At 40.3% G+C, this 26,102-nt stretch overlaps 1 protein-coding gene across 3 annotated transcripts in view; it reads right to left on the bottom strand.

Moving 5' to 3' along the window:
* The window catches only part of TENM1 (teneurin transmembrane protein 1), a 771,573-nt gene that overhangs the window by 104,540 nt on the left and 640,931 nt on the right, over window positions 1–26,102 (bottom strand). For all 3 annotated transcript variants that reach the window (XM_027608817.2, XM_027608819.2, XM_027608818.2), the window contains 2 exons: window positions 21,184–21,327; window positions 6,193–6,442 (listed from right to left, as the gene is read on the bottom strand). In XM_027608817.2, the coding sequence (XP_027464618.1) occupies window positions 6,193–6,442; window positions 21,184–21,327 (394 nt within the window). The remainder of the gene's footprint in view (window positions 1–6,192; window positions 6,443–21,183; window positions 21,328–26,102) is intronic.

The following is a 26,102-nucleotide window of genomic DNA, read 5'->3' as shown; positions in this document are numbered from 1 at the left end:
TCTTCACAAGTGCATGGGCCCATCAGTATGTACTGCCACCTGGCAACCGACTAACTTGAAGCTGGCCATGATTCAGGAGGAGAAAGGAGCGGAACTGCAAATCGTTTTCGAGCAAGAAATGCTCCCCCATGGTAGGGTCTTTAAGTTGATCATGGATTTTCTCAGGATCTAGATGATTAAAAGGGCCATCTATTCTTTTTTTAATTAAAAAAATTTATTGAGATATAATTCACATACCATAAAATTCACCCTTCCAAAAAGTACAATTCAGCAGTTTCTAGTACACTCAGAGAGTTGTGCCACCATCGCCATCATCCAATTCCAGAACATTTTCATCATCTCAGGAAGAAAGCCCATACCCATTAGCAGTCAGTCCCTATTCCCGACCTGCCCCAGGCCCAGGCAGTGACGAATCTGCTTTCTGTCTCTATGGATTTGCCTATTCTGGGTGGTTCATATAAATGGACTCATAGACTATGTGCCCTTTTGTGTTTGGCTTCTTTCACTTAGCATCATGTTCGACCCATTCCTTTTCTACTTTTGTGAGGTGGGGGATGGAGAAGGAGAGACTACGCCGACTGTGGAGTTGCTGCCTTGTGACCTGGCCTCGTGAGGTAGCCTGGCCTGCTCTGTGGTGGCTGTAGCACTTTACTTGTTTCACATGCTGTTCTCAGCATCTTTCCTTATGCTTAGCCAGAAACATTTGATGTCCCAAAGCAGGCTTCCCTCCCTACTCATCTTTCTGTGACATTCTTCCTTTGAAGACTGAGTTCCCACTTCTGCCATTCACTGACTTCTTAGAGCTTCTAACTCCAGCAACCATCACCTAAGCCTATCCTCCCTCACGCTCTGGCTCTGTCCTTTGCCCTTCTCGCTTCTACCTGTCTTGTGGTTTAGGGCCCTGCTTTCAGCTGGCAGGTTCCTCGGAAGACAATCCAACAAATGAATCCATGCCCAAGGGCCAATGATGATTTTAGCTTGACAGGTCATTCTAACAGAGGTTCCTGTGTTGGGGACTCTTAGAGATGCGATGTCTCAACTCAAAGGAACGCAGTTCTTAGAGCGGTAATTTGGGCACTGTGGAAGGCCAGTGAAGATGTTTCTGGATCAGGTGGAGGGAGCTGTTGAGTGCTACCACTAATATATGAGCTCACCCTGGCAAGGTCACCACCTATTTCATCTACATGGAGTGTTTCTCCATTTGTTGCTCCAGTGCTGCTGACAAAAGGATAGTTCTTGGTCATTTCTCAGGTATTTTCCGAGCTCTCAAAGTTCGGGCTCCATTTGTTCCTTCAGCAGACAGCTGTACAATTTCCCCTGCCCCTTGGCATGCTAACTGCCCCTAAGTGGGTGCTATTCCAGTTCTACTTGATCCCTAGTCAGTGACAGGAGTCAAGTCCTGAGAACGATGGAGGAAATATTAACCAGTCACTGTAAAAGAAACAGTAGAATCTCAAGAGACATTTTTATGTCATATTGACATTTGTCAAGTCCAAATTACTCAAGGTACCAAAAAGCATTTGCCAGGCTCTTATTTTCGTCTTTCTTTCATTTTAAAGGAAGGACAAAATAAAGATCTGGAGAATATCAGCATCTTGGACAATCACAGATGAGGTCTTTATAAAGAATAAGTCATTTCCAATCATGCTTAATAAGTTTTCTAATAGTTTTGTGAAATTAGAAGATGAGAGGGAAGCAAGGGGGATATTCATATTTGAATTTTTGCAAAGCACTTGACATGGTGCCTCCTATTTTTATCTATAAAATTATTCCTGTTAGTTTCAGAAAACTGAACCATGGCCCTGAGGCCATAATTCAAGGAAAAAGAAATGAAGTCATCGTTGATGAGAAATAGTTGAAGGACTTGGGGATGTTCAGACTGAAGAAGAGGAAGCTCAGGAACCTATTATGTCTGTCTTCACACACATGGAAACGTGTCAGGTACAAGAGGGGAGTGATTGCTGTGCTGCTGCAGAGCTTAACATCGGCCGCTACTGAGTGGATGGTTTATGAAGGTAGATTTCAGTTCAGTGTAGGCAAGAATTTTCTAAGAGAGCACTCCAAAGATGCAATGGGCTGTTTAAAGGGGTATTTAAGTTTTCTGTTAACTGAAAAGGATCAAACAAAGTAGATGTGATCAAATGTCAGGCATGTAGTGGGTGCCATGTTGCACCAGATACCTCCATGGACTTTTCTAACACTAAGCTCACAAATCTGTGATGTCACTTTTGTGTTCCTGAAATTTGTGTGTGTATGAAATTTTAACATGAGAAGTAAATCCACAGGGATAACTAGACTTAAACTATCTCACATAGAAATGAATGTATCTTTATAAAATTCTTTGGAGAATGTATTTTTGAGATTCCCTTAGGTCTAATTACTTATATAATGATCTTATAATCTTCCCTTCTTTATTATCTTACCTCAGTTTCCCACTGGAAGGAAGCACTAAGATGTGTATGTGTAGATGAAATCTGCAGTCAACGGGCAAAAGGGTACACTATACTTTAAATAACAAGAAATGATATTGTTGTTCTTGCTATATTGCTAATGATAATGACAGAACTGATTTTTCCTTACCCTCCCCATTCAGCCAATGGTGGGGCCAGCTAGAGGAAATAAATGATTGTCAACCAATGAAAATGAAATTATTTCTGAGGTCAGATGAAAGAAATTCAATTAGGGACAGTTTGGACCAGCAGAGCCGAGGAAGGAAAAATCTATGTCTTCCAATCTTTGAAATGTCAAGGGGAACTTGGAATTTTTCAACGTGGCCCACTACGAAACAAGAGAATGGAAGAGAAGGAAATCTAGAAGGGCATCCAGTAGGAGCAAGCTTTATGTCAGAGCAAACAAAATGTCATCAAACTTTGGGCTGAGAACTATGCATCTGTGGATCTTAAAACAAGTTAAACTATGTAAGACATGTAAGAAGATTGCTCAAATATTAACTTGAAGTCAATTTTATAGACAGAGAAGTAGAGAACAGAGTGGTTAAGTTATATAATGAATAACCCTGACAGAGGGTCAAGATCTGGAATGTTCTCTATCCCTTTCTGTAATAACCTATTGACAACATTGCTCTTCCATTCACAGCTTTAAATGCAGCCAATAACATAATGACTATATTAGTCCGTGTTTCCAAGGAAACAGATGACTCAACCAAGTAAAATGACTAATACACACTGGGAGGGGGGAGGGTGGCAGCAGCAATTAAATCAACTGATTTTAACCAAAAAAAAAAAAACTGGTACAAAATGAAGTTTCTATCTATATGCAATAGAATCCATTGAACATTATGGTTCTTAACATAGCAAAGACTTATTATATCAACTTATTTCTCCCCAGGAAGTTTAAATCTGGAAGTTATAAAGCAAATATATAAATTCACCAATCATATGCCAAAGATGCAATGTACACAGTATAGGTTACTGATCAAGCCAGACACTGTATTTAGGTGAATCTAATAAGAACTATTATTAGTGTCTGAGTAAATATGACAGATAACGTTTGCTAACATAAACTAGTTTGATGGTTTTGACTATAGGAAAATAGGGAGTTACCTATCAATTAGGTCAAAATGATCATGTAAACTCAATCAGTTTATTTCTCTGATGGCCAAGCACAGGAGTGTTAGAGTAGACAAGGGAAAACTATTTTTTTCCTCCTTGAACGTAAGGCAAGAGAGAACTATTTTTTTTCTGTTTGAGACGAATCCAGGGAATCGTAACCATGAGTCTATGAAAGGGGTAAGTTCCTGGCAGGCGGGGACATGCAGGGAGAGAGGGGAAATACGGGACCCCTGAAAACACACGTACAATTTTGTGTGAACGTGTTTTTTTCTTTTTCTGGGGAGGGGGCCCACAGCCCTCCTTAGATTCAATCCCTCCTGAGAATTAAAAAAAAAAAGAAGTTAAGAAGAACTGCTCTAAAGGATATGAGCTCAGAAGAGCTGGCTAGAGAGATTCAGGCTAAGTGAGAGAACCAGGGTGTGTGAGCTCAAGGCGTGTGCTTGCCTATGTGTTTGAAGAGCTGTGACAATGTGAGAGAACAGTACCATGGAGTAAGACTGAATAGAGGGATTGGACAATACTTCACACTTCCAGAAATGGATTTTTCTTTATACCAAGAAAATCACTTTGCAATTGGGGCCCAAGTTATGCTCTTGTATTCTTCGAATGACTTTGTGTTGAAGGTCATAAGGTATTTTGGACCAAAATGCAAATTTGTGAACTGTTAAGGATCCCTGAGCAAAGGAGAATCTCATCAGTGAATGAGAATTGTTCCACCTTAGGTAAATTTGCATTTAAATCACAAAGGAAAGGACTAAACTTAGCTGGGTTTTCTTTATAGTAATATTATTAGTCTTAGTATTTGTTTTTCTAGCTAAACTTACGGGTTTTCCTTTGAGGAGTTAGATACAGAGGGCTAGCTATATAGGCTTGATGGGGTTAGCGAGGTCTCTGTCTACGTGATAGCTAATATCAGCATGGCTAGAAACATTCAGATGGTGAATGAATTGTGCAGTGCTCCATCAATGTTTGGCATCGTGTAGATGGAGCATCCCTAGGATTTTGAAAAGAATGTTGAATGTTGTATAAATCATTTCTAAATCTGGGCATACAACCATCTTGGCCTTCTTCATTGACTTTCCAGTAAGTAGGTGCCCAAAGAGATATACTGCTGGAAATGACAAGTCTCCATGAGGTGTGACATCCTAAGGTATATGAACATTTGATTAGGGCAGGGTGCTATGACTTAGTACTTCTCTAGACTCTCTAGATGTACTTTACCTTTATAAAATCTTAATGTTACAGTCTATTTTTTTTTATCAGTCAAGGGATTTAACAGCTTTCTTTTCTATGACAGTGTTTGTAATTATAATTAAGAAACGTATTAAAATTGGAATGAATTAATGTGAAAAATGGATGGGGGCTTGGGACTGGAAGATGTCCCCAACTAGGTGTGAAGGACTAACTCAGTCTGAGAAAAAGGAGTTAGATTCCAGAGCAAGCACGAGAATCTGAAAAATTTCAAGAAATGTCCTCATGTATTCAAATTTCCATGCTTGTGTGAACATAATGTTAAATAGAAATGACCCAAGACTTCTCATATGTTTTGATTGGCCTTCATGGTGCTTTGTACATAGAAGTTGCTCCATCAATGTCTCTGTTCTCCCAGTCACTATTTTTTTTTTTTTTTTTTGGTCACTATCTTTCAGGACAATGAGGTGATGCCTGAGGCAACAACTGTTTTATGGACTAGTTTATAGGATGGCATCAAAATCTCTGGAACAGAGAGAAACTTTCAGCCTAAAGTTCCCCAGGTATGGGTCAGGGATAAAGCTGTCATAACCAACTGGAGGGAAGACTCTATCCATTTATTTACCCAGGAGAGAGTAGACAGGTCTGTCTATCCTCACTGGAGTGGGAGGGGATGCTTCCCTTTTCTAGGACTCCAGAGGGCATATATTTGTATCTTGTAGCCTCAGAAAAGGAGAAATAAATCTGATTAAGACATAGTCTATTTAGTTGTAATCTTTGTGTAACTTTAGAACATGGAATACCAGAAGGTATGAATTTCTTTCAAAAGGTGTCAAAATCCTTTGTACTCTCAAGAAAATTTCTAGAACAGAGTGAGAAAGTCTAACGATGAATGCTTTAATCTTTTTTTCCCCCAATGGAATAGAGCTTTTAAGTGTAAAAAACAAAAACAAACAAAAAAACCCACAAGTTCTTCCTTCCTTATCAGGGCACACAAACACAGACTTCCATTTTCTTTTTTATGCAGTGACCATTCAAAAGATTGAACCTGGAGAACTTAGAAAATGTAGCCTTTTGGATCTGGCATTACCTCTACCTGCTAGAATGAAATAGATATTTTTAATCATCTTCGTCATGAACAGCAGAGGTTGAGTGACTTACCTGAGTACTTGGAAGTACTGAGATCCATGTCAGTGATGGCAATGCCCACAAGGAAGGCCACACATACAGGGATGTCAACACTTCCTGGGTCTCCAAAGGAGTGGGCATGCTGACCTATGTCCTTTGTCCCTATTCTTGCATCTCAGCTCAGGGCTAGAATATGGGCAACTGCACTTTCTGCTCTTTCTGGCAATGTCTTTCACTTTGTGTTATTGCATTCTTGCTTTTTCCTTATCTGCTAAGCAAACAGAGATTAGGGGAGACTTACCTTAATTCCAAAATACTAACGGAGTTTCCTGAGGGAAATATTCGTCTTACAAAATTAAAGTCGCCAACATACACACTACCATCAGGGCCAGAAGCTAAGGCAACAGGAGCAAAGAGTTTGTTGTTGTGAGCTGGGCCATTGCAGTTGGTACAGGCTACGCTCCGTTGGTGTCCATTACCCATTATGGTTGATATGACTGGGGGCTGCTGGGAAATGAACATATTTTCTCCATTCCCTTTATGTATGATTCCTAGATTCAAGAAAGAAAAAGAGAATTAAAAAAACAATTACCACACAATATTCTCAGCAACACTTTAATCTCTCTCTCATTGCTCAAAGTAGCATTGAGCTTTGGCCTGGCATCAAAGAACCCAAGAGTGAAGCACACCGCCCACAGTTTTGTTTAACTGCATAGCCGCCATGAAGAGTAGCATAACACCTGGCCTCAGTTTGTCTACGTGTGATATGGGTTAATACATCCAGGCCCTTTCGTGCTGATTCTAAATGCCTCAATAAAGCATTTGATGAATAACTTCTAATGATCTCCTGTTCACTCTGGGCTCTGTGAATCATCAGTGGCTAATTTTTCATCTCTGGCTGACTTTCTCCTGATGCCCAGCACACAGTTGTCTGACTTCAAATTACCCTCACTATGCAACTGACTGGTTCCTGAAAAGGAAATATCAGTCAATTTTAATATTAACCTTAGCAAAACACCATCAGGAAGGTAATCTACTTCTGTGAAAATAAAAAAAAATCATACTGCTAGAATGTACTTCAAAGATATAAGAAAGGAACTTGAATTTTCCACTCTTTTGGACCATATCTCACTATCATCAGTGCAGGAAATAGAGACACTGACTTATGACAATGCTGGAAAATACTGTGCAGTCATTCTCTTTGGGCAATCTCATCCATTCTCACAGTTTTAATTCATATCTTTATATGCTGAAACTTTCTCCTGTCCAGAGTTGGCACCTGCCCTGCAATTTCCTGCTCGATCGCTCCACTTGGATGCCTCACAGGCCCCTCAAACTCAACAGGTGTAAAAGGGAACTCATTATTTTTCTGCTCCCCCTACCAAACCCTGCTCTTCCTCCTGTGCTGCCTACTCATCTTAGCAGTGGTATCACCGCACGTGTATTCACCCAAGTTGGAAATGTGGGCATGGTCACGGCTCTTCTTGTCCTCATTCCCTACGCCTAATTCATTATGAAACCCACTTGGAGTCTCTCTCCTAAAATATGTTGAACCAGTTTTGTCACCTCCATTCCTATCACTACTGCTTTAGTTCAGTGTTTCTTCACATCTTGGGCTCCCGGTCTCCATGCATACCTAGCTCCAGACCACCCCCTCAACTCTTGCCATTGAGATTGTTTTAGTGTGTGGCTAGAATCTTTCAACACCTCCATATCCTCTGTAGGATAAGGGGCACATTCCCTATTATTAAGGCATTCAAAGTCCTTCATGACTTGACCGTTGCCTACTCTCATCATCCTCTTATTTGTATCTTGAGTTCCAGCAATAGTGAACTATTTACAATTCCCTTCACATTCTTCCATTCCATTCTGCTTTTGTATATGCCCTTCCCTTTGTCCTGAAGGCCCTCCTCATCTTGTCTGCTTGGGGAACTCTTACCTATCCTTCAAAGCTCAGCTCAATTTTTCCCTAGTGCTCTGGTCCTGGCAGAATGAGTTACTCCCTCTTCTTTGTGCCCACGGTTTGTTTTCCATAGCTCTGTTATAACACCGACTATGTTGTATGATACAGTTTTTATTACTTCTCTATTTTTCCCATTAGAACATGGGCTCCATGAAGGCAGACCCTCTGTCTTACTCTTTTCTGCATTTTAGTGCCAGTCACTGTGGCCAAGTCATTGTAAGAGCTCAGTAAATGTTTAAAATAGGCTTTGAATCTCTTGTAGTGGCCTTGTCCAAATCCCAGCGCAAACCTGCTGAACCTGGGCAGGAAATCCCAGGAACAAGGACTACTGTACTCCAGTCTGCTCACAATCAGCCTGGGCAGGTAAAACATCCGCATTGTGAGAAGACATGCCAACGTGTCAGACGGAAGTCACTGACAGCAAATGAATGAATCTTGCAGAGTTTTCTTTTTTTCCCATGACCCCTGCTATCTAACTCCTTGGATTGCCTGTTACTCTCCCTAAACATTTCCTGAAATATCTTCCTCAGTTTTCTTCCAACTTTTGGTCCCATAGTCCTACAATAAGCACCACTGATCACTTTGAAATGGGAACACTGTTGGCAAAAATAAGTAAGAGGGTAAAACATGCACAATACTGTAACACCAAATATGAACTTGGAAGGGGCTTTCCAGGAAACAAATCCCATACATCATACAGCCTTCGGATTTCAAGTCTAGGTATTTTGATTCTCCCTCCCAAGGTGATTTCTGGCTATTTTTTCAACATATGATCTGCAGGAGCAGCTATGAGTTTATGCCCCAACAAATTGGTCTTTAATGGCAGAACTGTGAGATATTTCGAGGATCACTACTTTCTTATTAATTTTATTAATAACTTTATTAGGCAGTAAAAAAATTTGTAAGATTTTGAACAGTTAATTAAGTAAGATTAATAGGACTGAATTTCATTTCGCAAAAAAACACTTAATTGCAGTGTGATCAACACTACAGTTTAAATGAATTGGGAGGAAGTGAATGAGAACTGGGATGACGGTCACACAACATCATCGAAAAGAAACCTCCTGATGGAGGTGGAGCAAGATGGCGGAGGAGTAGGAGACCTGGATTTCATCTGGTCTCAGGAATTCAGCTGAATAGGGATCAAACCATTCTGAACACCTACGAACTCAGCAGGAGACTGAAGAAGAGAGTAGCAACAACTCTCTGAACAGAGAAGCGACCACTTACTGGAAGGTAGGACGTACAGAGAAGTGAATCCGAGGCGATATTCGGGAGGCTAGACGGCGGGGGAGGGGGCCTCCGTCGGCCTCTTCTGGCAAGTGATAGAGCCGCGGAGCACAAAATCGGACCTTTTAAAAGTCGGCTCCGCGGAGGGACGTCGCTCCAGTGGCTAAGCGGGGGGGTGGAACCCTCGCGGGACAGTGTGGTCTCAGGACCCTCGGGGTCACAGAAAGACCGGGGGTGCCTGAGCGCGACAGAGCTCCCGGGTATCGGAGCGGGGAAGCCGGCTGCAGAGACAGAGCCGAGGCGCGGGCTCTCAGCTCGGGGTTGCCATAAACTGTGATCCGCGGCCCAGTCGGGCCACTGCTCTTCCAGCAGGGACCCAACAAGCGGCAGATCCGGGGAGACTCCCCTTCCTCCCCTGGGGAGGAGCGGCGTGGGAGTGCACCGCAGGGATCTGCTGGGTTTGGAGACTCCACACGGGGTCGGGTGCCAGACATAGAAACATTCGGTCACAGGCCGGGTGAGCACGCAGTGCGGCCGGAGACCAGGGACACTGGAGTGACTGCTTTTCTCTGGGGGCGCACTGAGGAGCAGGGCCCCGAGTTCTCAGCTCCTCCGGGTGGAGATTGGGAGGCCACCATTTTCACCCTGGTCCTCCAAGGCTGTACCAGAGCTTGAAGAGAACAAAAGCTCCGGAGAGCAAACCCGAGCAGCTTGCTTAGCCCGGACAGACAAGGGTGGGGCAATTCCGCCTCCAGCAAAGACATTTGGGAACCACGGCAACAGGCCCCTCCCCCAGAAGATCAGCAGAACAGCCAGCAAGCCAAGACCAAGTTTACCGATCAAGGAGAACGGGAGAACTCCAGCACTAGGGGAATACTGCACATAGAATTCATGGCTTTTTTTTTACCATGATTCATTAGTTTTTCAAAGTTAATTTTTTTAACTGTTTTTTTAATTTTTCTTTTTCCCCTTTTCAACCAACATCTTAGCAATCTTTTTTTTAAAAAAAACATTTTTTATTTTTCATTTTTAGAGTCATATTTTATCCCTTCATAGTAGTTACCCTTATTTTTGGCATATATATATATATATATATATATATATATATATATATATAAGTTGTTCTCTCTTTAAAATTTTGAGATACAGTTTCTTCTAACAGATCAAAATATACCCTAAATCACTAGTGTATGGCTTTGTTCTAGTCTCCTGCCTGATCACATTCTCTCCCTTTTTTCTCTCTCTTTTTTTTAAAATCTTCTTTCTTTTTTCAAACAACTTCTTATCAATTCCACTTATAAAATCTTTTATAATTTTCATCTTTACAGTCATCTTCCATCCCTTCATTGTATCAACCCTTATTTTGTACATATATAAGTCTTTCTTTAAAAGACTTTCTTTAAAACTTTCTTTAAAAGTTTAGGAGGCACTTTTTTCTAACAGACCAAAATACGCCCAAAATCTAGTGTGTGTCACTGATCTATGCACTAGCCTGATCATATTTGATCATATTCTTTTTTTTTATTGTTCTGTTTTTGTTTTTATCTTTATCTTTTTTTTTTCTTTCTTTTCTCTTTCTTTTTTCTTTCTTTCCCTTTCTTTTCCCCTGGTTTCAGGTCTTTTCTGATTTGTATAGAGTATATTTGCTGGGGACGTAGTCAACCTGTTAGCATTTTGTTCTCTCATTTTTCTATTCTCCTCTGGACAAAATGACAAGATGAAAAAAATCACCTCAGCAAAAAGAACAAGAGATAGTACTGTCAGCCAGGGACCTACTCAATATGGACATTAGTATGATGTTAGACCTAGAGTTCAGAATCATGACTTTAAAGATACTAGCTGGGCTTGAAAAAAGCATGGAAGTTATTAGAGAAACGCTTTCTGGAGAAATAAAAGAACTAAAATCTAATCAAGTCAAAATCAAAAAGGCTATTAATGCGGTGCAATAAAAAATGGGGGCACTAACTGCTAGGATAAATGAGGCAGAAGAGAGAATCAGCGATATAGAAGACCAAATGATAGAAAATAAAGAGGCTGAGAAAAAGAGAGAGAAACAACTACAGGATCACAAGGGCAGAATTCGAGAGATAAGCGATATGATAAGACGAAACAACATTAGAACAATTGGAATCCCAGAAGAAGAAGAAAGAGAGAGAGGGGCAGAAGGTATATTGGAGCAAATAATAGCAGAGAACTTCCCTAATGTGAGGAAGGAAACAGGCATCAAAATCCAGGAGGCACAGAGAACCCCTCTCAAAATCAATAAAAATAGGTCAACACCCCGACATCTAATAGGAAAACTTACGAGTCTCAGAGACAAAGAGAAAATCCTGAAAGCAGCTCAGGAGAAGCGATATGTAACCTACAATGGTAGAAATATTAGATTGGCAACAGACCTATCCACAGAGACCTGGCAGGCCAGAAAGGACTGGCATGAGATCTTCAGAGCACTAAACGAGAAAAATATGCAGCCAAGAATATTATATCCAGCTAGGCTCTCACTGAAAATTGAAGGAGAGATAAAAAGCTTCCAGGACAAACAAAAACTAAAGGAATTTGCAAACATGAAACCAGCCCTCCAAGAAATATTTAAAGGGGTCCTCTAAGCAAAGAGAGAGCCTAAAAGCAGCATAGATCAGAAAGGAACAGAGAAAATATACAGTAACAGTCACCTTACAGGCACTACAATGGCACTAAATTCATACCTTTCAATAGTTACCCTGAATGTAAATGGGCTCAATGCCCCAATCAAAAGACACAGGCTATCAGATTGGATTAAAAAACAAGACCCATCCATATGCTGTCTGCAAGAGACTCATTTTAGACCCAAAGACACCCCCAGATTGAAAGTGAGGGGGTGGAAAACCATTTACCATGCTAATGGACACCAAAAGAAAGCTGGGGTGGCAATCCTTATATCAGACAAATTAGATTTTAAAACAAAGACTGTAATAAGAGATGAGGAAGGACACTATATCCTACTTCAAGGGTCTATCCAACAAGAAGATCTAACAATTGTAAATATCTATGCCCCTAACGTGAGCAGCCAATTATATAAGGCAATTAATAACAAAAGCGAAGAAACACATTGACAACAATACAATAATAGTGGGGGACTTTAACACCCCCCTGACTGAAATGGACAGATCATCTAAGCAAAAGATCAACAAGGAAATAAAGACTTTAAATGAAACACTGGACCAAATGGACTTCACAGACATATTCAGAACATTCCATCCCAAAGCAACGGAATACACATTCTTCTCTAGTGCCCATGGAACATTCTCCAGAATTGATCACATCCTAGGTCACAAATCAGGTCTCAACCAGTACCAAAAGATTGGAATCATTCCTGCATGTTTTCAGACCACAATGCTTTGAAACTAGAACTCAATCACAAGAGGAAAGTCGGAAAGAACTCAAATACATGGAGGCTAAAGAGCATCCTACTAAAGAATGAATGGGTCAACCAGGAAATTAAAGAAGAATTAAAAAAATTCATGGAAACCAATGAAAATGAAAACACAACTGTTCAAAATCTTTGGGATACAGCAAAGAGTCCTGAGAGGAAAGTATATAGCAATACAAGCCTTTCTCAAGAAACAAGAAAGGTCTCAAATACACAACCTAACCCTACACCTAAGGGAGCTGGAGAAAGAACAGCAAATAAAGCCTAAACCCAGCAGGAGAAGAGAAATAATAAAGATCAGAGCAGAAATCAATGAAATAGAAACCAAAAGAACAGTAGAACAGATCAACGAAACTAGGAGCTGGTTCTTTGAAAGAATTAACAAGATTGATAAACCCCTGGCCAGACTGATCAAAAAGAAAAGAAAAATGACCCAAATCAACAAAATCATGAATGAAAGAGGAGAGATCACAACCAACACCAAAGAAATACAAACAATTATAAGAACATATTATGAGCAACTCTATGCCAGCAAATTAGATAACCTGGAAGAAATGGGTGCATTCCTAGAGATGTATCAACTACCAAAACTGAACCAGGAAGAAATAGAAAACCTGAACAGACCTATAACCACTAAGGAAATTGAAGCAGTCATCAAAAATCTCCCAAGAAACAAAAGCCCAGGGCCAGATGGCTTCTCAGGGGCATTCTATCAGACATTAAAGAAGAATTAATACCTATTCTCCTGAAACTGTTCCAAAAAATAGAAAAGGAAGGAAAACTTCCAAACTCATTTTATGAGGCCACCATTACCTTGATCCCCCAAAGCAGACAAAGACCCCATCAAAAAGGAGAATTACAGACGAATATCCTTGATGAACATGGATGTAAAAATTCTCACCAAAATACTAGCCAATAGGATCCAACAGTACATTAAAAGGATTATTCACCATGACCAAGTGGGATTTATCCCTGGGCTGCAAGGCTGGTTCAATATCCGCAAATCAATCAATGTGATACAATACATTAACAAAAGAAAGAACAAGAATCATATGATCCTCTCAATAGATACAGAAAAAGCATTTGACAAAGTACAGCATCCTTTCTTGATCAAAACTCTTCAGAGTATAGGGATAGAGGGTACATACCTCAATATCATAAAAGCCATCTACGAAAAACCTACAGCGAATATCATTCTCAATGGGGAAAAGCTGAGAGCTTTTCCCCTAAGGTCAGGAACGCGGCAGAGATGTCCACTATCACCACTGCTATTCAACATAGTATTAGAAGTCCTAGCCACAGCAATCAGACAACAAAAAGAAATCAAAGGCATCCAAATCGGCAAAGAGGAAGTCAAACTCTCACTCTTTGCAGATGATATGATACTGTATGTGGAAAACCCAAAAGACTCCACCCCAAAACTGCTAGAACTCATACAGGAATTCAGTCAAGTAGCAGGCTATAAAATCAATGCACAGAAATCAGTGGCATTCCTATACACCAACAACAAGACAGAAGAAAGACAAATCAAGGAGTCGATCCCATTTACAATTGCACCCAAAACCATAAGATACCTAGGAATAAATTTAACCAAAGAGGCAAAGGATCTGTACTCAGAAAACTATAAAATACTCATGAAAGAAATTGAAGAAGACACAAAGAAATGGAAAAACGTTCCATGCTCATGGATTGGAAGAACAAACATTGTGAAAATGTCAATGCTACCTAGAGCAATCTACATATTCAATGCAATCCCCATCAAAATACCATCCACTTTTTTCAAAGAAATGGAACAAATAATCCTAAAATTTGTATGGAACCAGAAGAGACCCCGAATAGCCAGAGGAATATTGAAAAAGAAAAGCAAAGCTGGCGGCATCACAATTCCGGACTTCCAGCTCTATTACAAAGCTGTCATCATCAAGACAGTATGGTACTGGCACAAAAACAGACACATAGATCAATGGAACAGAATAGAGAGCCCAGAAATGGACCCTCAACTGTATGGTCAACTCATCTTTGACAAAGCAGGAAAGAATGTCCAATGGAAAAAAGACAGTCTCTTCAACAAATGGTGTTGGGAAAATTGGACAGCCACATGCAGAAGAATGAAACTGGACCATTTCCTTACACCACACACAAAAATAGACTCCAGATGGTTGAAAGACCTAAACATGAGACAGGAGTCCATCAAAATCCTAAAGGAGAACACAGGCAGCAACCTCTTCGACCTCAGCCGCAGCAACTTCTTCCTAGAAACATCGCCAAAGGCACGGGAAGCCAGGGCAAAAATGAACTATTGGGATTTCATCAAGATAAAAAGCTTTTGCATAGCAAAAGAAACAGTCCACAAAACCAAAAGACAACCGACAGAATGGGAGAAAATATTTGCAAATGACATATCAGATAAAGGACTAGTATCCAAAATCTATAAAGAACTTATCAAAGTCAACACCCATAGAACAAATAATCCAATCAAGAAATGGGCAGAAAACATGAACAGACATTTTTCCAAAGAAGACATCCAAATGGCCAATAGACACATGAAAAAGTGCTGAAAATCGCTCGGCATCAGGGAAATCCACATGAAAACCTCAATGAGATACTACCTCACACCAGTCAGAATGGCTAAAATTAACAAGTTAGGAAACGACAGATGTTGGAGAGGATGTGGAGAAAGGGGAACCCTCCTACACTGTTGGTGGGAATGCAAGCTGGTGCAACCACTCTGGAAAACAGTATGGAGGTTCCTCAAACAGTTGAAAATAGAGCTACCATACAATCCAGCAATTGCACTACTGGGTATTTACCACAAAGATACAAATGTAGGGATCCGAAGGGGTACGTGCACCCCAATGTTTATAGCAGCAATGTCCACAATAGCCAAACTGTGGAAAGAGCCAAGATGTCCATCGACGGATGAATGGATGAAGAAGAAGTGGTATATATACACAATGGAATATTATGCAGCCATCAAAAGGAATGAGATCTTGCCATTTGCAACCACGTGGATGGAACTGGAGGGTGTTATGCTGAGTGAAATAAGTCAATCAGAGAAAGACATGTATCATATGACCTCACTGATATGAGGAATTCTTAATCTCAGGAAACAAACTGAGGGTTGCTGGAGTGGTGGGGGGTGGGAGGGATGGGGTGGCTGGGTGATAGACATTGGGTAGGCTATGTGCTATGGTGAGCGCTGTGAATTGTGCAAGACTGTTGAATCACAGATCTGTACTTCTGAAACAAATAATGCAACATATGTTAAGAAAAAAGAAAAAGAAGAAGATAGCAGGAGGGGAAGAATGAAGGGGAGTAAGTCGGAGGGGGAGATGAACCATGAGAGATGATGGACTCTGAAAAACAAACTGAGGGTTCTAGAGGGGAGGAGGGTGGGGTGATGGGTTAACCTGGTGATTGGTGTTAAAGAGGGCACAGTCTGCATGGAGCACTGGGTGTTATGCAGAAACAATGAATTATGGAACACTACATCAAGAACTAATGATGTAACGTATGGTGATTAACATAATAATAAAAAGTTAAAAAAAAAAAGAAACCTCCTGATGATCACTAACTGAATATCCTACCAATGAGACTATGATACGTTCTCGAACAAATGAGGAAGCCAACTGTTTAGCATGTCTATATTTCAGCAATGCATTATAGGGTATATCATTCAAAAATATGTCCAATTATTGGCTTGGAAATACCAGATTTGCTATTAACATCTATTTTCACAGGTAGATCTCCATCTTTTTTATATCAATATAACGGTATAGTTAACAATTACCTTCAAAATGACATGTTATTACCAGGCTCCTGGCAATTTAAAAACTAAAGATGGCTATTCTAAACCATTCTTCTAAGCCCGCAATTCTAAAACTCCCCTTTTCTATTAGAAAGCCCAGCACTCCATCAAAGAAGAAGAATGATTAAAGGAAATAAAACATAAGGCAATGTACTTTGATTACATCTCAACAATTGATGTCTTGCTTTCATGCAAGGTACTAAAGTGCCCGTGTACTGAAATTACCATTCCTGTTTAAAGCTGAAGCAATCAAAACAAAAATGGACAAACCCCTTTTGTATTGCCCTGGAAAAATAGATCATTTTGAAGGGTGTTTTTGTTGTTTGAAGAATCTGTTTAACCTTCCATTACATAGAACTGGGGCATACCATCTAGCAACAATGATTTAACACCAATTCTGCAAAAGGTTGCTTTGAAGATATTTTGTTTCTGTTCCTGGAAATCTTTTTCAATCACTTATCAATTATCAATTGTTGCTGCCTCCCTTCCAGTTTATTCTGCCACACATGCTCATATTGAAAACAGAATCAAATGATCCTAGGACAATGCACATTATTTATATGAAGGCCAACTTCCTCCTAAGGATTGGGTGTCTTGTTGACAGTCAACAAAGAAACCCCACCAAATGGGGCCTACTGCACATTTTCTCCCCTAAGTTTTCTTTTTCTCTGTCAAAAAGCCAGGTCTGTTGTATAATAAGTTAAGCATACTTTTAAACGCACTACTTATACCCTCTTGCTACCTTGCTCAGAACTTCTTTTGAAGCTTATAAGTAAGTTTGAAATAAAAATTCCCCTTGGAAGCCAGTGGGTGGTGCTTTATGCTGATTTCAAAGAAGAAACCATTTTTCAGACTTATGAACAACGAGGGACACAATACATATTTCTCTTAGGACTTGACTGAGAGGATATAAACACAAACTGGGAGATATGCCAGTGTGATCAATGGAAATTTACTTCCCCTCCCAGTAAAACCATTTGTCGACAAACTACTGCCCTATTTTGGAGGCTAAGTTAAAAGAAATTCTTTATCCATTTCAGACAGATGACGATACCCAATTTGTACCCTGGATTGTTTTCTCTAATAATTTTTTAACACTCAACTGGAAGGATGCACTAGGAGATATGTTTGATACAAAGATATAATATAACAAATAGCTTACCTCTGTAATAGATGATTCATGTACACATTTTTATTCCTCATAATTTTAAAGAACTGATTTATCTTAAAAGGTAAAGATATGTACTCCCTGTAATCACTAAGAAGATGTATTTTGAAGGAATAATATTGAAAAACACAAGTTCCTGGTGTTTTTTTTTTATCTCAGAAAGTAGAAACATCTACATATATCAGGCATAATATTTGGAAACAGTTCTCTGCAACCAATGGTTAATTTTCAGGTAAATATAATTGCTGCAACTAAAATGACAAATGGTCTGAAAACACTGCCTTCTAGAAACTACCCACTGCATAATGATTTTGGAACCCAAGAAAAACTGAAGAAGTGAATGGCAGCAGACATCCAATCTAATTACAGGTATCTTTTTAACCAGTGAGAGGAAATTGGGGGAAGATAGATTCTTGTTTCTAATCTGCCATCTGTCTCAGATCAAAAAAGCAGGATGCCTAAAGAGTTAGGCTTTTTCCAGAAAGAAGCAGAGTGGGGGAATTTGGAAAGCTGGTCGCTCTTGCCTTAATCAGTCAGAAAAGACTGTCTGACCTGAGGGGGAAAGAGCATTGCTTTCTAAATTGGTCTTCTCAAAGCTGCTCCTTCACACTTATCATTCTTGCTTCTAAAACTGCCTTTGTGGGTGGGATTTAGACTTCGAAAACATCCCAAGAGAGGTGTTCGTGTCCAAGGTCAGGCTGAAAGGCAGTGTCAGAGCTGGCTTCAGATCTGTTTCCTGGCAAGTGTGACAAGTTCTTGGTTAGAAATACAACGTGCCTACAAATGAGATGATACAATGAACAAATGTTCCTTTAAAAAAAAAACTATCTAAAATAAGGTTTCTTTCTCAGAATAAAATTCTCAGAAAGAGACAGAGCAGATTTGGTGGGGCTTGGGGTGAGCACAAGGGATCTTTTTGGGGCAACAACAATATTCTAAAACTGTTGTGGTGCAGGGTGCACAACTCTACAATTTACTAAAAATCATTTAAGTGTACATTTAAAGTGGGTGAGTTGTATGGTGTATAAATTATACCTCAAAAAAGGTGTTAAAAAGATTCTCAGAAAGAACTCAGTACCTATTGCCTAAAAACTGATTACTGGCGAAGTAGGGGTGGAGAGAACACATCTGTGGAAATCAGGGGGGGCCCCAAAGCCAACTTCCTCAATGGCTCCCCTCTGCTCTGAATTTCTAAGCCTGTGTGAAGCAAATGGTAAGAGGACACAGGGTTGGGAGCACACAGCTGGGGGCTGGTTCGATTGAGGTCATTTCCCACTTTGTGCTTAATGTCAATGACAGGCATTTGAAAGAGACAATCCATACAAGCCAATAAAAGTGAGTGGAAAAGAAACGGCTGCTTAAAATGTCAAACTCTTTCAAATCAAAACAAAAAACCTCATAATTTAATAAGTGGCATCTGCCCTTTCGTTTTTGTACTTTTAAAACTGTGATTCTCCTTTTGACAACAGAAAAAAGTTGACATTTTATATCTGTGCCTGAATCTTTGCTCTTAAAAAAACAAACAATTTGAAATGGAATTTAGAATGTTCCTTGAAAGAGGAGAAGGAAGGATAATGAAGGCATATGGCAATGGACTCATTTACCTTTGGGGTCCCACCCTGGGACTGTGGTAGGTGGTGTCATGTCATGGTTGAAGCAAACCTGGTTAGCTTTGCCAATCAAAATTTCCCAGCCCATGTGGTTGGCTGACTCAGCTGACTCAACGATGGTGCAATCAAAGTAAGATCATAGGTGTGATCATAAAATGGATCTCTCTTAGCCTTGGTTAGTTCATGGCCTTACAAGATAACCTGACCTTAGCCAGCTGTCTCATAAAGGTCAGATGCAGACAAAGAAGGCTGGATGGAAGAGTGTAACTTTCTCAAGACATTCGCATCCCCAGTCCTGGAGAAATAACCCAAAGTCCATGTTCTACTAAAGGTTGCTCAGAATCTGCCTCTTTGGATGAAAAGGAATGTGATTTTGCAATGAAAACTTCCCAGTAGATGTTCAAATGAAAGCTGGATGGGAACACCAATGACCGACTCCCCAGTAGTATGCAAAACGAGGTGGAGGAACTTGGATGAAGCATTTCTAACCAGGGTAGTGAGGTCAGTTTGTCTGAGAGCCACATGGGCTCAAGAGCCACCTGTGGTTCCCTCTCCTGATTTAGTTAATGTGTAAATTACAAACCAGGAGAAAGTGACAACAGGAAGAGTGGCTCGAAGAAGGCAAAGATTGAAGATGACCGTGTCCTGATTCTCTGCCTTTTCCTCTTTTCCTAAGTCCAGGACTTAGGAGACTTAAAACTAAGTGAAGTCCAGGACTGCCTTCTTTCCCTAGATTCTTTCACTTCTTCTCCTGTCTTCCTCCTACCTCTTCTTTTTTACCTGTTACTGTTCCTTGATTCAGTTCCTAGCTTCTCACTGGATCTACGGACATCTATGTGGACAAATAACTGTGTTGGAGAGAAAGAGCACAGGGCTCTAGCCACTTATGAACTGTGCAACACTGGGGAAAGTCACATGACTTTGTAAACCTCCGATTCTTGATCTTTTAAATGAGATTAATGCCATACTGCAGGGTTGTTGTATTTAAAAGGTGACAGAGGTCACCAAAGCCTTTTGAAAACTGTAACACATGGATGATTCATCAATGCCAAGGTGCACATTTTGCTTCACATTTTTAACATCTCTGAAATAAGTATGTATCTCACAATCAGTGCATGTTATAGTTTAATTGGCAGCATTTTCCATAAAATAATGGCATAATTGATGGAGTCTTAGATTATATAAAACATTATATTCTACTTTTTAAAAGTTGGTTAGTGTCAGATACATTGATTAAATACTTGGGATAGAGCAATGATGATAGATGATTCTTAAAACCCAGTTTCACAGAACTTTGTGATGAAGAGGTCTCACTATACTAGTGCTAATTTGAAATCAGATTGTTGTATTTGAAAAGAAATATACTAATATGGCCATCTCTAGGTGGTGGACTTATAAATAATTTTTTCCTTGTACTTTTCCAAGTTTTCCGCATCAAATATGTGTTGCATATGTGTAATACATATATATAGCACTATGTATGTGTGTATATATATTGCATTAAGAAAACAGTATTAACAAATATTTTAAAAGCTTCTTAAGTGCAAAGAAATGGGCACTCTTGACCATGAAATGGACTATTATTCTTGAGGGAAACTTGGCAGTATGTATGAAAAGCCTTAAAAACATATACATCTTTCTCTTTACATGAGATACCTAAGCTAGGCAAATTCATAGAGATAGAAAGTAGAATAGGAGCTGGGGGAGGAGGAATGGGGAGTTACTGTTTAATGGGTACAGATTTTCTCTTTGGGATGATGGAAACATTCTGGAAATAGACAATGGTGATGGTCACACAACATTGTGAATGTACTTAATGCCACTGAATTGTACACTTAGAAATGGTCAAAGTGGTAAACTTTGTTATGCATCTTTTATCACAATTTAAAAAAATTCCACTGTGGGGTGTCTGGGTGGCTCAGTCGGTTAAGTGTCCGACTCTGGATTTCTGCCCAGGTCATGATCTTAAGGTCATGTGATCAAGACCAAGGGTGGGCTCCATGCTTACCCCCTCTCTCTAAAATAAATAAACAGAAATCTTTAAAACAGTAAAAGGAAAAATTGTACATCCTTTGAAAATAAAATAAAATGAAAAGCTGCTTACCACTTTGAGGATTCAAAATATGATGCTTATTCAATGACCAGCCTCCTAGGTTAGAAGCATCCATCTCAAAGCCTTGTAAGATGACTGTCCTTTTCTCCCAGAGAATAAAGTCAGGGCATGTTTCATATTCATATCCCACAGATACTGCAAACAAAGAGTTAATAACACATTAGAGCATTTTAAAATGTTTCCTTCATTTTTACACTCATTGATACTTCTGTGGATATTGCATTTGCTATCGAATTCTGATGTGGGTTGAAATTTGACTGCAAAGTGCCTTTCACCTCACACGGTAGAGTAGAGCACCAGCATCCAAAGCGATCATCAGTCAGCGTGTGCGTACTGGATACGGACTCAGATAAGTGAGTGCATGCGTGCTGTCATTTGGTACATACCATACGTTTACGGATATTAAGCTTTGGGCTTTGGGGTTGGAGGCTGTGTTGTAAAACTGAAGAAACAAGCTCTCTGAAGGCTTAAGCTATGCTGCTATATCCTTCTTTACTTTTCTGAGAGAGGCACAGGGAGGGCTGGTTTCTTCTCTCTCTAGAGGGCAAAATGCATTTAGGAAGCTGGTTTCGGAGTACTTGGGTCACTTATACAACAACTGACTACACATGAGACTAATACAAATCGATTTGCCCAATTTATATTTTCTTTTGTGCTAACTGGCCGTTAGTTTGCCAAGAAGTCTGAGTTTGCTTAAAGCACAGCAAGTGTAAATTCCACCTTGTGCACATTAGATTTTGGTTTCTGCATAGAGCTAACCAAGGGGATATCATCCAACATTTGGCCTCAACTCTTATGAAGCACAGATGTTGTGCATTAAACTTGGAACCCTGGAATGCCACTAAAACAGAAGTAGGAAACGAGGTAGCATGGGTGCCTCTGCTCTCCTGAAATATGTCTAACTCAAGTACACCAAATCCCAGCCATTTTCTCAGTTGGTAAACCTGCTTACCTGTCGGAACCCCAGATTTCTGATTCTTGAATTCAAAATGCTTTCTGTCCTCATAATGTTCTAAGCCTGAGAGTATTGACTCATTACACTGCATACCCCGAAGCTGTTTTCCCCCTTTCTGGCAGCTTCAAATATCCCTAGCTAGTAGTTGGCTATTGCTTTTCCAGTTTCTGTCTCCACCTGACTCTTTAGATGCCCCTGGAGAACTCATTCCTCCTTTTGTCATTTGGTTATGAAAACTGGTAATGAAAATGTGTGCTTAAACAATGCCAGAACAAGAGGTCCTAAGATGAAAAATTAAAGCAAACTAGTTTTGGGTTTTGGCATTGGGTGAAGGGAAATGATGGTAATTTTAGTCAAACTGATTTATATGTGCATGTGTGTATATGAGCATATGCACAGATAAGCCACAAAGTCCTTATGATTATGAATATACAACTCTCTAGCATTGCGGATCATCTGTGGCCAATTTTAAATCATAGGTTGGCTTCTTTTTGTCCCGTGCTCTACCAAAGCTTTAATAGGGATCTTATAGGGCCATCTTCACTGGCTGTGTGACCTGTGCAGTCGTGCAGGGGCCCATGCTTTGAAGGGTCCCATACTTTGTTCAGTGCTCTGCTGCCACTGCCTTGAAATCCTTAATAATTTTTTAACACAAGGTTCTGTATTTTCATTTAACACTGGGCCCTGCAAATTATGTAGCTGGTCCTGATGGGGATGCCCTTCTACCCTGCCATCAGATGGCGAAGACTCATGGAATGCAAACTCATTTTATTATTAGCCCTAACCAAGCATTATTAGCAAGGGAGATCAATGGGGAGCAGGAAAGACTAATCATAAAATGGAAATAATTTCTAAATGGAAATTAGCTCTGGATCATCCTGTGTCAATGCTGTTCTCTATTAAGGTGGATAGAAACAAAGAATTTCAGTGAAGGAAAAGGATCTCAAAGGTATTCTAAGTTGGGTTACAGTCATAGCACAAATCATTGCTGTCAATAATCTCCTGGATATCTTATCATAGCCCCCAGTGCTTGCTAAACAACTCTGGTAGAGTAGAAAGAGCTGGTTTTAGAGCTAGAGTCACAAAACACTTCAACTTTTGGGTCCACCATTAACTAGCTGTTTGGTGTCAGGTGAATTATTCTGCCTCTCTGAGAATCATGTTCTTCTCTGGTAAGAAAGCCAGGGCAGGGGAGGATGGACTAGAATTGATGATTTTTAGACACTCTTGGGTCAGGGAAACTTTTATTATGAATTTGATGAAAGTTAAGAATCTTCCTCCTAGATTTCTTCCTAGAAAGATGCAGATGAGGGGCGCCTGGGTGGCTCAGGTCATGATCCCAGGGTCCTGGAATTGAGCCCGAGCCCCGAGTCAGGCTTCCCTGCTCAGTGGGGAGTCTGCTTCTCCCACTCCAACTCCCTCTGCCCCTCCCCTGCTCGTGCTCTCTCTCTCCTTCTCTCTCAAATAAATAGATAAAATCTTAAAAAAAAAGAAAAATGCAGACACACACAAAATTTTATATACAATTCTAAGGGGTTCACTGACCTCCTGAAATCCAAATAGAGATCTCAGATCAAAGACTTGCACTAGATAATTTTCATAGCACCCCTTGAGCTCTAACACTCTGTCTTTCCAAAGTGCATTCTTTCAAGGTTGTGTTTGATCGATTCTGGTTGGGGATTAAACCCAAAAGCCGAAGAGAGGACGGGATCTCATGTTGGCAAAATCAGGTGGTGAGAAAGCATACTTAGGCCATGTTGATATGTTGAATCACATGGTTTCTGCTTCTCTTGCAAACGTTTAAAAGTCTTGATTAATAAATAATCACAGCAACAATTACAAGTTCCCTGAAAGCCATCATCTCTTTCCCTACCATTGTCAGGATCTGCTTTTTGTACATTGTAAGGCTGGTGAGCTCCCCCAGAATCCTTTCCCCGGAAGGTGATGATGCAGTTTTGCAAATAAGTAGTGTGACCTGGTGACCTCCAATGGTGGTTTGGAGCCGGATTTTTCCCTCTCAGTAACAGTTAAAGATCCTCCTAACTCTGTGGCAGGAAAGGCTTATATAAAGTATCAATTAAAGAGTTCTCACTGCAATGGTAATGAGACATACTCTTTTCACCTCATATCTGCTCTCTCAATTGCTCTCTATTCCACAACAAAAAAGTGCATTGGCTGCAAACCCCACAATGATACTACTTTTTTCCCCTAGTGATGGCAAATAGCAACAAGGCAGCCACTTAATAAGTTCCCTCTAATTTTTATTAGGTTTACTTTCTTGGGAGAAAGCTCTATGAGCTAATAAATTTATAATTTATACTTAAGACTTGTCCAAAATTTCAACTAGCTTTAATGAGAATGGCTGTGTGTTGGGGTATTTTTGCATGTGGCTTCTTGCTCAGAGCAACAAGGCAAGGTTTCTTTCTGACAGCAGCCCACTTTGGCATAATCCTAGAATTTGCAGTCAGTTTAGGAGAAAGCAGACGTTTCACCCCACAGAGCTGAGCTACTCTCCAAATGCACTGGAAACTAGCCAATACAGAAGCTACCAATCCTAAACTTCTCTTCATATAATTAAATATAGGGGGGAGAGGGGCTGTTCAGGGGCTGGCAATGAAAATGCTGAGCCCTGACATTACACTTTGCCTGGTACTGTGACAGCTGAGTCTCAGCTATGAGCAGAACGGACCACCACCATTTCCCAGGGCGGCCTGTTGCCTATCACATCTGATCATCAACACAGCATGGTGCAGGCCACAGAATCAGCATCTGGTGCTCTGGAGTGGGGATGAGGAAGAAGAGTGTAATAGGAAGGAAAAATCATTATTCATCAACATTTCAGAGGAGCTGTGGAAGACACACTGGTCTGGCAATGGGCTGAGACAGGTGGGGAAGCTGGGGGTCCCGGACTATACTTCCCAGGAGCTGGTATAGTGGTCCCATACTGGAATGTATATATTGGGAAAGCAGGTGAGAAAAGATCCATTAATATAGCCGAATGCGTGTTCTAAATGATGTGACTGCCTCCCTCGTGACACCCTTAATTCTGTCTGGATTTCTGTCTTCTTGTGTTTTCTCCCTCACCTCCACACAGAGGTATTAATGGGATGTTTCTTCACCGAGTCATTGATGGTCAAGATAGGACTGTTACATTTGCAGAGGGCTCTGTCCTCTGGTCACAGGATTGTACCTTTGACTTGACTGTTAGTCATCTTGCAAATATTGACACTGGCTTATGAAGGAGACTTTATTATACTGCTTTATAAAGAAAGAGAGCAGCTTGCTCCCCCAAAGTCATTGGACATTGGGCAAAAGAACTGAATGCTCATTCTACTTCTCCAAGCAGCAACATTTGTATAATGTGTACTACAAGAAGCTGAGGGCCACGGTGCCCCTGACATCCAATTCAGTGCCTGTGACATTCATCTATAAGGGCTGGTATAGGAGACTGACAATAAATAGCCGAAGTAAAGATGTTATGCAAGGAAGCTAATGTGCAAAATATGACAAGATTAAGCAGATCATTTTCAACAGCTTCAGGCTAAGGCTTCAGAAACCATAATGGTTGGGCGCCTGGGTGGCTCAGTCGGTTAAGCGACTGCCTTGGGCTCAGGTCATGATCCCGGAGTCCCGGGATCGAGTCCCACATTGGGCTCCCTGCTCAGCGGGGAGTCTGCTTCTCCCTCTGACCCTCTTCCCTCTCGTGCTCTCTATCTCTCATTCTCTCTCTCTCAAATAAATAAATAAAATCTTAAAAAAAAAGAAACCATAATGGCTGCATTTATGAAGGCAATACATAATTAAAAGTAGTCTGATAGTGTGAGAAACTGACATGTTACTTCATGAATTCAAGGAACATCTAAAAATAATTTCATGACATTTAAAAGGTAACTAACAACAAGATAAAAACTTCCTTATCCAAAAAGAATCATTAAATAGAACAACAAACATTTCC

The sequence above is a fragment of the Zalophus californianus genome, chromosome X (assembly GCF_009762305.2).
Source record: "Zalophus californianus isolate mZalCal1 chromosome X, mZalCal1.pri.v2, whole genome shotgun sequence".
Classification (NCBI taxonomy): Eukaryota; Metazoa; Chordata; class Mammalia; order Carnivora; family Otariidae; genus Zalophus; species Zalophus californianus.
Note: the sequence above shows the minus strand (reverse complement) of the source record. Positions and strands in the feature narration are given on the sequence as shown.